The sequence below is a fragment of the Callospermophilus lateralis genome, chromosome 9, assembly GCF_048772815.1.
Source record: "Callospermophilus lateralis isolate mCalLat2 chromosome 9, mCalLat2.hap1, whole genome shotgun sequence".
Taxonomy (NCBI): Eukaryota; Metazoa; Chordata; class Mammalia; order Rodentia; family Sciuridae; genus Callospermophilus; species Callospermophilus lateralis.
In genome coordinates this window covers 86891543-86905065 of record NC_135313.1, presented here as the reverse complement: position 1 = coordinate 86905065, position 13523 = coordinate 86891543, and the positions used below count along the sequence as shown (strand labels likewise).

Below are 13523 nucleotides of genomic sequence, written 5' to 3'. Positions count from 1 at the left end.
ACCTTAGTCTCTTCGAATTATGTTCACATTTGTTTTGCTGTGACCATGTCAGATGCCGACACAAATACAAATAGGTGAGGTATGTCTTCACAAAACACTCACCACAGTTGGCTTCATCTGATGCATCTGCACAGTCTGGATCCTCATCACAAACCCACAGCTTGGAAATGCAGTGTTTGGTAGTTTTACATTGGAAATAGTCAGGAGAACAGCTGTTCTCAGCTTAAGAAAAGAAACATCTATTAACATGTAGTTTTAAAGAAGAAGAGACACTTTTTTTATAAAAAACAATTATACAAATGTTTAAGGCAATTTATTGAAAATATATTATCTTTTCATTAGTCATGTTCTGAAAGTGATGGATGTCAACTTTCAAATACCTATGTGTTTCTAATATTCTTTCTAGTACAAAAAAAAGGAAAAAGATATTTATGCAATGATACATTAATTAAAAATCATAATTTTCAATAAAACATTTGATTAGATATTTGTAAAAACTAATTAAAATCAAGAATCCAGGTTTTTCAAAATATTTTTTCCAGATTAATTTAATTATTTATATTTATTTATGAACTTTATACATTGAAAAGAAACAAACTGGAGGACATTATGTGAATGAGCAAACAAAAATCATGAAATTCAATCAAAGTCTCCAGAAGTTGTGTTGAGTTTTGAAGGAAGTGGTGAACATCCGATTTAGACTATAAACTGCATCACAAATCCTACTCAGTTTAATGGTTCAGCTTCCAGAATGGCTAACCATAAAGAACTGGTACTGACTTTATTCTGAATGCACCATCTTAATCAAATTGCTGGATGACTGCACATTATTCATTGATAAAAGTTTTAGAGGAATAATATAAAACTTCTGCAAGACAGAAATGTTGACAGTAGTTTGGTTGAAAACCTAAAACCTGACAGGTGCTTTATCCCTTAGATCGTGTGTGTGGTGTGTGTGTGTGTGTGTGTGTGCACAAGTGCATGCCTGTTACATGCATCTCTGCATTTGGTGTAAACTCCTTGCCTTCCATTTAATGTAGTCTGATTTTTTGGAGGAAGATGGAAATTAATAGTGAACAGAATAAAAATATATTTTTATCATAATTCTTTCAAATAACCTGTTAAGATTTATTAAATGGAACATTTATGTACATATTTTTAAAAGGAATTTTCTTAGCTTATTTTGCTTAGATATTATATACTTTATCATAGATTCAATACACGTTTCATGGAATCTTGAACGAAAATGGAGTTAATTTCAAGTATCCAAATCAACAGAAGAAAATTACCTGTATCTATTTAACATGGGCAATAAAAATGCAATGCTGTATTTGATGCTTCACTTCAGGATGATGTAGATAAGAGATGTCATTCATTTCTCTCTTGATCTCCAGGTAGATTTTAAAGTAAAGATCACCATGTTTTAATTTTCTCTACAATTTTTGATTACAGCATCATAAATAACCCATCCCACAGTCACCTAGTAACAACTATTTGAACATAATCACTAACTTGTTTTTCTACACTATATGATTTTATGATGAATAATAATTTTTAGACCAATTTCAGTTGGGAGTCAAAAGTAAGACAAGAATAAACAATCTGTGTCAACTTACGACAGTCTCTTTCGTCTTCCTCATCACCACAGTCATCCTGCCCATTACATCTAAGGTTGATTGGGATGCATTTCTGGTTCTTGGTGCACTTGAACTGACCTGACAAGCAGACATGTGTGTCTAAAACAGAGAGAATAAAAAATCTGACCTCAGATCTATATCTGTATTTAAATCAGCAGATACATAATCTGTTAGGGATTAGGTTTTCGTTCCATAGGAATTTTATAACCTACCACAGTTGAGTTCATCAGAATTGTCTCCACAGTCATTTTCTCCATCACAGATGAAAGCGGGCAGAGCACAGAGTCCAGTTCCACACTGAAACCGGCCTGGCTGACATTTAAATTCAGCTAAGACAGAAAACATACAGGTATTACAGAATGACAATCTTTGCTCATAACTTTTTAAACAGAGCTTTTCTGACATTAAAAGTATTTGTTATATTATTATGTTAAACATGTCCTGGAGCACAGTGTGAATGTCTCACATATAGAGAGCTGTTAGCTTCAGATATACAGCTAAGAAATGCAACTCAGATGGCTTCCAGATTACATTTCATAAACTAATTTAAGAAGGAAGAGCTAACAACATATAAATATAAAAAAACTGTATATAAAAAATCACATAAATTCTTCTTCATTTCAATGAAGTGGTATTGAGAGGTTAAGTTGGAGAGTAATATTTACTGGAACTAAAAAAATCTTATTTGGATATCACTTTTAAAAAATTCAGTGTTCTTTGTTCACTTTCTCACCCATGGTTTGCCCATAATATGCATATCTGTCCTCAATAATTTTTCTCTAGCTCTGCTTAAAGCAAATTTTATGAATCTGTTACATTTAAATACATTTATTGACATTCATCCTTATACTATTATTATGTATGAGGACAGAATCTGATACAGAGCAAATATTTCTTACATGTCAAGCAAATATTATTCTAATAAACAACTTCCAAATGATAATGCATGTTCTTTTGCTATATTCTTAATTTTATGTAAATAATACCGATAATATTAATAACAATAATAGAATCTACTGAGAATCTATTCTGTATCATGCTAGACCTTATCACATTCAGTTATTTATTTAATGGCACTGTAACTTTCTCACTTTGACATCACTATGGCCATTTGACTAATGAAAAAGCTTCCTGGATGTTTTTTATTTTTACTAGTGTATAACTATACATACTAGAGTTTATTTTGACGTAATCATACCAGCAGGAAAATAATTCTATAATTCCACATTGGTCCCCATTACTTTCTCTTTTTATCCATTCCTCTTTCCCCCTATTCTCCTCCCTCTTTTCTGCTGGTCATATATATGTATGTACTATATATATACATACTACATATGTGTGTATATGTATATACATATGTATATACACACAGAGACATATATATGTGTGTGTGTGTGTGTGTGTTTGAAGACACAAAGTATCAAACAGCTTAAACATTTAGTGTGATCAGTTAACACATTTTACAGAATGGAGTCAAATAACTTCCATTTCTTTAGAACTCTCTTCTATGGAAGGAAAGTGCACGTGCACACACACACAGACACACACACACACACACACACACACAATCAGTGCTTTATAGATATACATAAAGGCAAAATTTGCTATTGTTTATTTTTATATGAGCATAGAATAATTTGGTCAATTCCATTCCATGATTCCACTACTTTCCCATCCCTCCTCTTTCCCCATCAATTCTATTCTTCTACTCAACTTATTTTCCTTCTATTTTTATGATATTTCCCTCCCTTTCCCTTCATTTTGGTCCAACTCCACGTATGAGAAAAAATATTTGACCTTTGACTTTTTTCAGTTGAACTTATTTCAATTAGCATGATGTTGTTCATTTCCATCCATTGACAAGATAATGCTATAATTTCATTCTTCTTTAGGGCTGAGTAAAATTACTTTATGTGTATATGCCACATTTTCTTTATCCATTCCTCTGTTAATGGTTTCATAAGAGGCACATCAATGATTACAGCAGCATTTCTTGGATATTAATAGTTTACTCAAGGATGCACAACTTATAAATCCAAACTAGAACTCAGAATAGATCTGACTCTGAAGTCTTCTAAAAAATGTTATTTACAATGAAACACTTACTTTTTGACTAATGATTCTAATGTCTGTTACTGATCATTGACTGTGACATTAATAACACTCTATTAGTTCAAATCAGTGAATTAAAACTAATAAATGACATTTTAAAATTTCTTTGGGAAATAAACTATGTTTTTACAATTAGAGCATTGACTAAGAATTTAAACATTTTAAAAAATAACTGAAAATATGTGCTTTCCTTCCAAAGAAAAGAGTTCTAAAGAATTGAAAGTTATTTGATTCCATTCTGTAAAATGTGTTAAATAATCACTCTAAATGTTTAAGCTGTTTGATATTTTGTGTTTTCATAGTTTGAAAATATGCATTTCCAAATTTGCTGTTACTTCATATAAAATTTTCTTTAATATTTATTCATTGTCAAAACAACCTTCTCATCAAGGGGGTTGTAACTATGAAATGAACAGCTGAGAAATAACTGAGAAGCCCATCTGACCCTCATATTTCTCAGTGGAATGATGCTTTCTGTACTAGAGTATCACAGGGAATGTAATTACAAACTTATGATGCCTGAGAATTCTTGATGCATCACTCTTAACTACATTATATAAATATCATTATGTAAATTTCTGCATGACTCTCAGATTAAGCTTTACTATCTTCTCAGGTGAAGTTATAGGTATTATCAGGGACTCTTAACATCTACATAGTTTGATGATGCAGCTACTCAAAAAATAAAATATAAATACTCCACAGACTCATATATGTCATTTTTCACTTCACTTCACCATGGCTCTCAAAGTGTTATGCCAATAGATGTTCAAAGATGTTGAACCATCAACTATAAGTCAAAATTATTTGCTGAAGACCACAGAGATAATGCCATCATTAAAATGTGAAGGATGGTTAGGAGAAAACATACGGGAAAATCTTCATGACATTGGACTAGACAATTTTTTTTTTCAAATTTAATGCCAAAAGCATGGGCAACAAAAGCAAAATATACACAAGAGGTTTCATCAAAGTAAAATGGTTCTGCACGACAAAGGAAACAACTAGAAGATTGGATGGTCTGTGGTATGGGAGAAATGATCCAAAAATAAATATCTGAAAAAAGGTTACTATCCCAAATATGAGAAAAGTGACTCAATATGAAAAACAAATTACGGACTCAAAAAATGCTCTATGGGCTTAAACAATTCTAAACAGAAAAGAATAAAATAGCCAAAAATTTCAATGTCACCATTACTCCAAAAAATAAAAATAAAAACATCACCTCACATATATTAGAATGGGCAATATTAAATAAATAAATAAATAAACTACCATATGATTCAGCAATTTCACTACTGGGTATACGTATCCAAAGAAAAATAATGAAATCAGGATATGAAAAACATATCTGAATTCCAATATTCATTGAAGCATTATTCATGGCAGCAATATCATGGAATCAATAAAGGTTCCATCAGTATTTAAATGGATAAAGAAAATATGGCATATATAAGCAATAGAATAGTATTCGACCTTGATAAGGAATGAATTTTTTCCTGTGTCACAACTTGCATAAATTTGGAGAACATAATATTAAGTGAAATAAAAACAAGGAACAGAAATACAAACATTATATGATCTCATTTATGTGAGGAATCCGAAAAAAAAAATCTAACAGAGAGTAAAATGATCATTAACTGAGCTGGGAATTTGGAGGATTGGGGAGATATTAGTCGAAAAGGAAAAGTCAGGAGGAATAACATTAAGAGACATTGTACATCATAATGACTATGGTTACTAACACTATATTATATGCTTGAAAAATAATAATAGATTTTCCATGTTAACATAACAGAAAAAAAATGATAGCTATATGTCAGGAGCTACAAAATAAATTACTGCTCTGAACTCCATAGCCTTGGACAGCTTGACTGCTACATGTGGGAATCTTTCCATGCACAGGTATAGAAAGACATGCCTATTTGCAGGTGGCCACTGTTAGTGGGATCTATTCCATGCCTGGCATACAATTTATGAGTTCAATCACTTTGAATTTAGATGTCTGCTAACCTTGGGTGAAAGAAATACCAGTGCACCCTCATAGCCTTGAGGTGCCAGCTGCCTGGAGGAGGAAGAATTACTACATAAGTGATAAGGCCCCCACCAGGCCAATTTCCCAAAGCCTCTTTCTTCTTGTTTATCTTAAAGAACCCTTCCATTGGAATTTCTCTGATGTGTTTCCCTACAAAATAAAGGTTGGTGGGCTTTCTCTCTTTGTTAAGAATCAGACCCATCAGGTCTTTTCCATCCATCAAGCCCCCACTTAAACTATTTTGAGTTCTTTGTTTTTATTTCTTAATACAACACTACTTCTTCAGACTTTTATTTCCAGCTGGCCCACACCTCTGAATGATTACTTATTTCCCTCCCTGAGCAGGATTCGGTGTGCTATGTAAGGTAATACACATGTTTAATGACTTGATTTAGCCATTCTACAATGTATACACATATAAAAACACATCAAATAAAATAAATACAATTTTTACTTATCAACTAAAAAATAAAGCATGTAAATATCAGTACTTGATTGGGATAAGGATCATTCATAGAAGATTTCAGATAGAAATGTCTGTACCCCTCTGCCAAAAGACATTAAAATATTTGATTATCATATATTCTAGAAGTGCGTAAATGCTAGAAACTCATTATATTAAATCTCTAGCTAAAATTATGCCTGCATTATTCTCTCTTTTTAAACAAACACTGAATTAAAAAGTAAATTTTTTGTATCAATATGGTTCCAGTATGAAATTTCAGTTAAAGTCTATAGTTTAGGAATTGCAAACATTTTAAAGAAAGACAATTGCATGCTATTGGCTTTGTTTCGGGTCATTACAGTGATATATTCTTAGAAAATAATGCACCTTGGCAGTGAAGGTTGTCATGTTAATACAATGCCTAAATTAACATGCTTATTCTTGGAATTTCTATAAACCACAGTAAGTTGTATTTACATTTTTTTCTATACATAGGGAAGTTTATTGTGGAGAACAAAATAACTTTCTTTAATATATAAACCAAAATGTTTTCCAATTCCTTTGATAGTCTCTTTAATTCAGTAATTTTTTTAAAGAAAGAATAATGCAGGCATGTTTTTTTTATCTGTTTTATACAAATACTATTCTGTATAGGTTGTCAATTAGAGTGAAAATAAAAACTATTTTTTTAAAAAATAGAGAGCTGTGAATCATTCAAAACCAGAAATATTACAGTAGAAAGACTTATATAACTTATTTTTCTTCTCATTGAGTTGATTAAATATTGCTTTCAAAAATAGAAATGAACTATGTGAAAAAATTTCCATTGTGTGATAGACTTGGTAGTGACCAGTAGTGGAATATGGCTCATGCAAGTAATTTTCTAGAAAACTTAAATTTGAAACAGCTCTATAATTAGGCAGTGGAAAAAGTTCTACAGCTGAAAGTAGCAGTGCTATGCCAGAACACTCTCTTTCTTCCACACAATCCTAGGATCTTGAACTCAATTGTTAAGGCCAAATCAAGGCAACCATCCATTGGGATATTGAGGGAATTATCAGGATTGACTACAAGCATCTTCAACTTGACAGGACAATATTGGAGTGACCTATGGAGTGAACTGCAAAAGGCTATTAAGGAAAAGTCTGCTGATTGTCCATTACCACCTAAGTTATCTACGATAGCTAAAACGGTAGAATCTAACCATGTTCTGAAGACATAATTGGTAGTTACTTTACAGCAATTTAATAAATTGCCTAACAGCAAACAAAATCTGACTTTCAAGTATTTTCAGGATTTTAATACTGAGCAAAATTTTAAAAATCCTAATTAGGATCCCATTCTATCCCTAAAAAGGAAAGTTTCATTCACTGTAAAACATTCTAAAAAAAAAAAAAATCCCATTTTTGCTTCCAAACTGGGAACATATTAAGTTAAAGATCAATTGCTACATGAAACAATGCAAATTTTCAACAAATAACCAGGTTTAGGCAAAAGGAAAAAAACATACAAATTGTTGACGATGTCATTCTAACATTCTAAATGTGACAGTTATTAGAATCATACCAAAACATTACAACTTTTTTGTTATATCTAAAAGATTGTCATATAAAACCATTTTATTTCAATTTTAAGAACCGATTAGAAAATACTTAAAATATACTTTCAATTTTCCAAGTGTGTGTGTAAAAGGAATTCTGAATTCTAAATTCAAACATTTGTCAATATACTCACGACAGTCATCAGGTTCATCAGATCCATCACCACAGTCGTCCACAGTGTCACATTTCCACCAGAATGGAATGCATTTATCAGTTTTGCAACGAAACTTAAAAAAAAAAAAAAAAGAAAGAAAGAAAATGTTGAAGAATCCAATGTGTCTATTAAGGGTATCTCATGAGTGCAGTACGCCTAGTCTACCCACCCTCTTGCTGCAGATGTGAAAGTTGGTAGTCAGAGAACCTTCTGCAATAGTAAATAAATGCTCAACAAATAGCAAAATGATCTGCCAGGAAAGTACATTGTTCAAGAAAACCCTTTCAGACTCTGCACACAGACACTTCACTCACTGTGTTTCACAACAGCCCAGTTGAGCAGATGCTAAAGAGACCCTGTGGCTCCACAACCTAAAATATTTACTAACTGGACCTTTACAGAAAATTTGCCAAACACCAAATAGGGCAAAAAGGATCAGGAATATCAGGAAGAGACAGCACATGGAATTAATTTAGTTAATCTGAATTAATTTAATTGAATTGTGTTTCATTAAAAATTTGGGTAATTCTGTTAACATCTTCTGTTCCTGTGTTCTTTAGCCTCTGAAGAAGGAGCTGAGGATTATCTGGAGGTACCTTTCCAACTCTGTTGTGCTGTGGTTCCAGGAAAGGTCCTGAACATAGAAATACTGCCTTCACTCATAATGGTATTTGCTGCACATAAATATTAAGAATACTTCTTTCAGACAGTAGAGGTTGATAGTTATTTTCAGCTTTTAATAACTTTCTGTGTCTGACCTAACATCCTCCAAACTAATATGTAAAAGCCTCTGTATATGCTCTTTTCTCTTAAAATATTTTTTTTGTTCTTTTTAGATATAAATGACAGTAGAGTGTATTTTGACATATTATACATACATGTATTTATAACTTATTCTAATTAGGATCCCATCCTTGCAGTTGTACCCGATGTGGAGTTTCACTGGTGGTGTGTTCATATATGAACATAGGAAAGTTACGTCTGATTTACTGTCTTTCCTATTCCCATTCCCCTCCCTTCCCTTCATTCTCCTTTCCACATAATAAGGGTGGGGAGGGAAGAATAAAAGCTTGGTAGTATTGTTAAGTTTAACAGACCTGAACTATTAAGAATTCTAAAGCTAAGAATGCTGTAAGATAACCTCTTGTGACCTACAGAAGAACTCTCAGCTCTGCTGGAGCCTGCCTACCCAATGCCTCCCACCAACATATTTGGTAAAAGCATCTGTTTGATTTGTGACTTTCTTTTATTCACTGACTGTAACAGTTCATGTAATGACTTCCACAGTGGAGCATTTTATTCAGGGTAACATGAAAACATGTTCCTGGGCCTTTGTCATTCACATTTGACTCAGAATAAGCTATCTTATTTCCTCTGGGGCAGAAGCTGTGTTTGCATCAAAAGTTGCATACTATTTTCATAAAGAAGGCCATCTGAACCCAAATTCATTCACTGAGCCAACGTAAAATACTACCATTCCTATCAAATTCACTAGTGGCCAATTGTGTATAGTAACCAAAAAAATCCAATTTATTCCTTAGTGATCTCTGACCAAAAATCAATTTCTTTCTTAGCAACATTCAAGCAGGAAAATCTAAAGATAATCATACTTCTGTACAGACAATCATGTATGTGAAGTAGTTATAATTAAACAACTCATTTAAAATTGTTAAAACGAAGCAATAAATTAATTTTAGTCAATTTATTCTTGTATCATTAAGTGATTTCCCTTCTTCATTTCAATAACAATTCAGTGAAAAGCATGCATTATAATATTCATCTGGCACTGAAAATATTAGTTTGATAATTTTCTAAAAGTTATTAATTTTCTCTTTGAAGTGTTTATGCTGTAATTCCCACACAAGTGAAGAGCTGGCATTTATCTTAGCATGTTATATAGAACAAAAATTTGCAATAGAAAACTGTAACCTTGGTTCCATTATCAGTGATAAAAATGGATTAGCAATCCAAGGGTTTGTTCATTTAAAATACTGATATTTTCTTCAAGTGAGAGAGAATTTTATGTTAGCTTTTCTGTAACAGTCTGGACGGCAAGGAAGTGATTCAAGATACAACTACATTGAACATAAGAGTGGATTTTTCTTCCAGTAGCAAAGTGGAAGGAATAGAGCACAGTGAATCCAAGGGGAGATCTGACTATTCAACTGATTTTCTCATATTTGCTTAGCCTGTGGTCATGTCTGTTGTGGTTTTTTATAAATTACCAGAGGGAAAAAATTACCTTTATAGATAGTGACTGTCTGGGGATATGAGGCTGAATCTGAAAGCAATTGCCCTGAACATTAAATATTTCCAGTCATTACAGTATATCAAAGCACATTAGTAAGAGGATTTCAAGTCTCCTGTGCATCTTTAAAGCATTCCCAATCATGATTAGAAAAATATCTAAACTATGTCATTTTAAAATTTATTAAATATGCCTGAGTAAAACAAATGCCAACTATTAGAATTAGAGATGAATGATTATTGTTCCCCATTTCATTTTTAATAAGTACATAAAATGGTTTTTTGAATTAAGAGAAGCCAGGGTAAAATATACTTATGCTAACTATTCATACTAATCAACATTTTATTGTCTGAAAAAGACTTCTTTTATTTTGTGTCTGGGGTTCACTTTTTCATACTTAAATATAGTAACTTTAAAAAGACTAATGCTAAATACAAAACATTCTTCATGGTAAATGTTCTCTAAGCCTAAAATCTTAGTAAAATAAATTTCAAACTGTAATTACCACCCACAAAAAAGAGCCATAAAGAGACTACCAATATATATGTCTTAGTATGAGGATAAAAATGCAAATCTACCTATGGTGAAGTACAGCTGAAACATGAAGGATCTCCACATAAAAGATAACTAAAGTCATTTTAAAATTGACTGTTTCTGATTAAAATTATTTAAATAAAATGCCTATAATCAGTGTTATAAGAACTGGATTTAATTTTGTTTTTACCAGATTCTCAGATTATGTTTTTAATTTTAAGAAAATTATTGGTGTGATTTGCCTGTTTTTCTAAAACTCTATAGTAGTTAGGAACACATCATTGGAAGCAATCGTAAGATGATAAAACAATCCTTAGTAACAATACATTTAAAACAACAATTTTTCATCAAAGTATTTAATGGTATGATTCTGAAATCTCTAGATTCACTTTATTTAAATATCTACCTCTCTAAAAATTGTGCTTCTATAAATTGGTTGTTCTCTGAGAAGTTAAAAAGCTGGCATTTATCTTAGCCTGTTATATAGAACATATATATGTTTTTCCTCATCTGATCAGAAAGGAATCAGAGGTAAATATGCACATAAAGCAAACACTTGCAGAGATAACTACTAATGGGTTATCTCCAATGGATTGTATTAGTTCATTTTTAACATTTTTCTTAAAGAAAAAAAATGAAATGATAACATTTTTTAAAAGAAGTATGGCTATAAAAAGAATTATTTGTTCCACATTTTTTATTTGTTCTGTATTGCTATATTTTTATACTCATTATTAACACTAATGAAGGTACTTGCAAATTATAAATATTTAGTGTAGTTTTTATATGAATAATATTTTGGAGTTTCCTGATGTTTTCATTTAACTGACTGATCAGATGTTCTGGGCCTTGAATAAATATAATTATAGTTTTTTACAAAATATTTTGAAAAGTTTTTTCATTTTATGTTTGTGGTAAGGCAATGCCTTAGTACCTGTGTCTTTCTGTTGGAGATGCTCAACTGTGTTTCAAAATATCTTCTTGTCTACTCTATTTTCAGTTGGCCATTATGGCTTACCATAGTACACTGTGGCTACAGGGGGCATGGTATCCCCCAAGTCAGCACAAATCATGGAGCCTCAGGGATGGGCCTCAACAGACTGACTCAGAGATCTCACCAAATAAAGGGACCAAAGGTTGTTTCAGAATAATCTGGAAGTTAAAAATTTGCTAAACTAAATAACATTAATGAGAATTATATTTTAAAATTAAAATGATATGATTTTGCGCTTAATTAGTTTACTGATGTCATACCTCATAGTGACTTTAATTTTCAGTTCTTTAAAAGGATGTATTTTTTTTTTAAAGAAAATACTCAGGGAGTTATAAGTAGAACAACACAGTATGAAGAAAGAAGCCTGTGACCTCTGCATTGAGCTAGACATCAGAACCCCCTGACAGGAGGCCACACCGATTGCACCCATATTCTTCTCAGGGTATTCCAGTTGCTGTAGAGGGCAAGGTGTATAACAACAATTATTATGTACCAGGAACCTTTCCCATTTAATCTTTACAACAAGGGACTGAACATATTATTGCTATTGTTTCAATGTTGCCTCCAAAACTCATATTGAAATTTGTCATTTTATAATGTGGGGAGGCAGGACCTTTAAAACATTAGATAAGATCATAAGGGCTTCAGTCTTATGAATAGATTATGTGTTTATATGTCTGGGGAATGGGTTAGTTTTCCAGGGAGTAGCTTGGTTTTGAAGCAAGCAGTCTCACATGTGTCCTCTTGCCATTCCCTCCTGCTACCCACTCCCACTTGCTTTCACTAGATGTAGCCCTTCCATCTTGAAATTGAAAGCCTCCCAAATTGTGACACAGAAATTTTGGTTATTTATAAATTACCTTGTCTGTGTTATTCTGTTAAATATCAGACTTAATACAATTATCATCCCATTGAAAAGATGAGAAAATTGAGGCACCGAGAATTAGGTAACAACCCCATGTGATCCAGCCAGTTTAGAGCAGTCAGGATTATGATTCTTGTGCTCTTAGCCACTACAAATGCTGACCCCCAGAAAAGCCAGATATCCTTCATTTTTTTATGTGTGATACAGTTCTAATCTGAGAAGCAGGCTGAGTTAGCATTCGCTTCTCTATTTTGAACTCAAACTCTAAGAGAATTAACGCTCTTGACATGAAGTCATGACTAGTAATTGGAAAAACAGCATATTCAAAGCATCAAATTACAAGACTAAACTAATTAAAAAAAAACAAATTGAGGCTTATTTAACAATTTTATCCCAAACAAGATAGTGATTCAAATGTAGCACAGTGCCATTTAATAATATTTGTGACTATTTTCTACAATTTGAAAATAATAAAATTAAATTCATCCAACTACCATTATGTACGTAAGTTTTTCTGGAAAATATTTTTTAAAAAATTAAAGTTTAAAAGATGAAATAGAGATTTCAGAAGGGAACCATTTTAATAATTTTTAATTTTTAAAAATCTGAAGAATTATTCTGTATCCAACTCATCTTTTCCATGTCACCATCTCTGAGGAATGGGAAACATGTGGAGTAGATCCATAAAATTTGTTTGTTTAAACTCCACACACCCTTGTTTACCCTGTGCTTCAATCATCTTGTCTTCTTAAATTATGTGAAATATCTGATGCTTCTACTAGGTCCATTTAAGATTTGAGCATTATTCTGCATGGATCTGTGTAAGAATGGTTTTTATTTTTGTTTGGTTCTTTTTGACCTCCATGTCCTAGTGATTCTGTAGTTCCATTTTGAAAAT

The 13523-nt window shown here is 32.0% G+C and overlaps 1 protein-coding gene across 1 annotated transcript in view; it reads right to left on the bottom strand.

Moving 5' to 3' along the window:
- Window positions 1-13523, bottom strand: part of Lrp1b (LDL receptor related protein 1B) — a 1566902-nt gene that overhangs the window by 189758 nt on the left and 1363621 nt on the right. Inside the window, exons 63-66 of the mRNA XM_077110319.1 lie at window positions 7964-8057; window positions 1850-1966; window positions 1617-1736; window positions 103-222 (exon numbers count right to left, since the gene is read on the bottom strand). Coding sequence (XP_076966434.1) covers window positions 103-222; window positions 1617-1736; window positions 1850-1966; window positions 7964-8057 — 451 coding nt within the window. The remainder of the gene's footprint in view (window positions 1-102; window positions 223-1616; window positions 1737-1849; window positions 1967-7963; window positions 8058-13523) is intronic.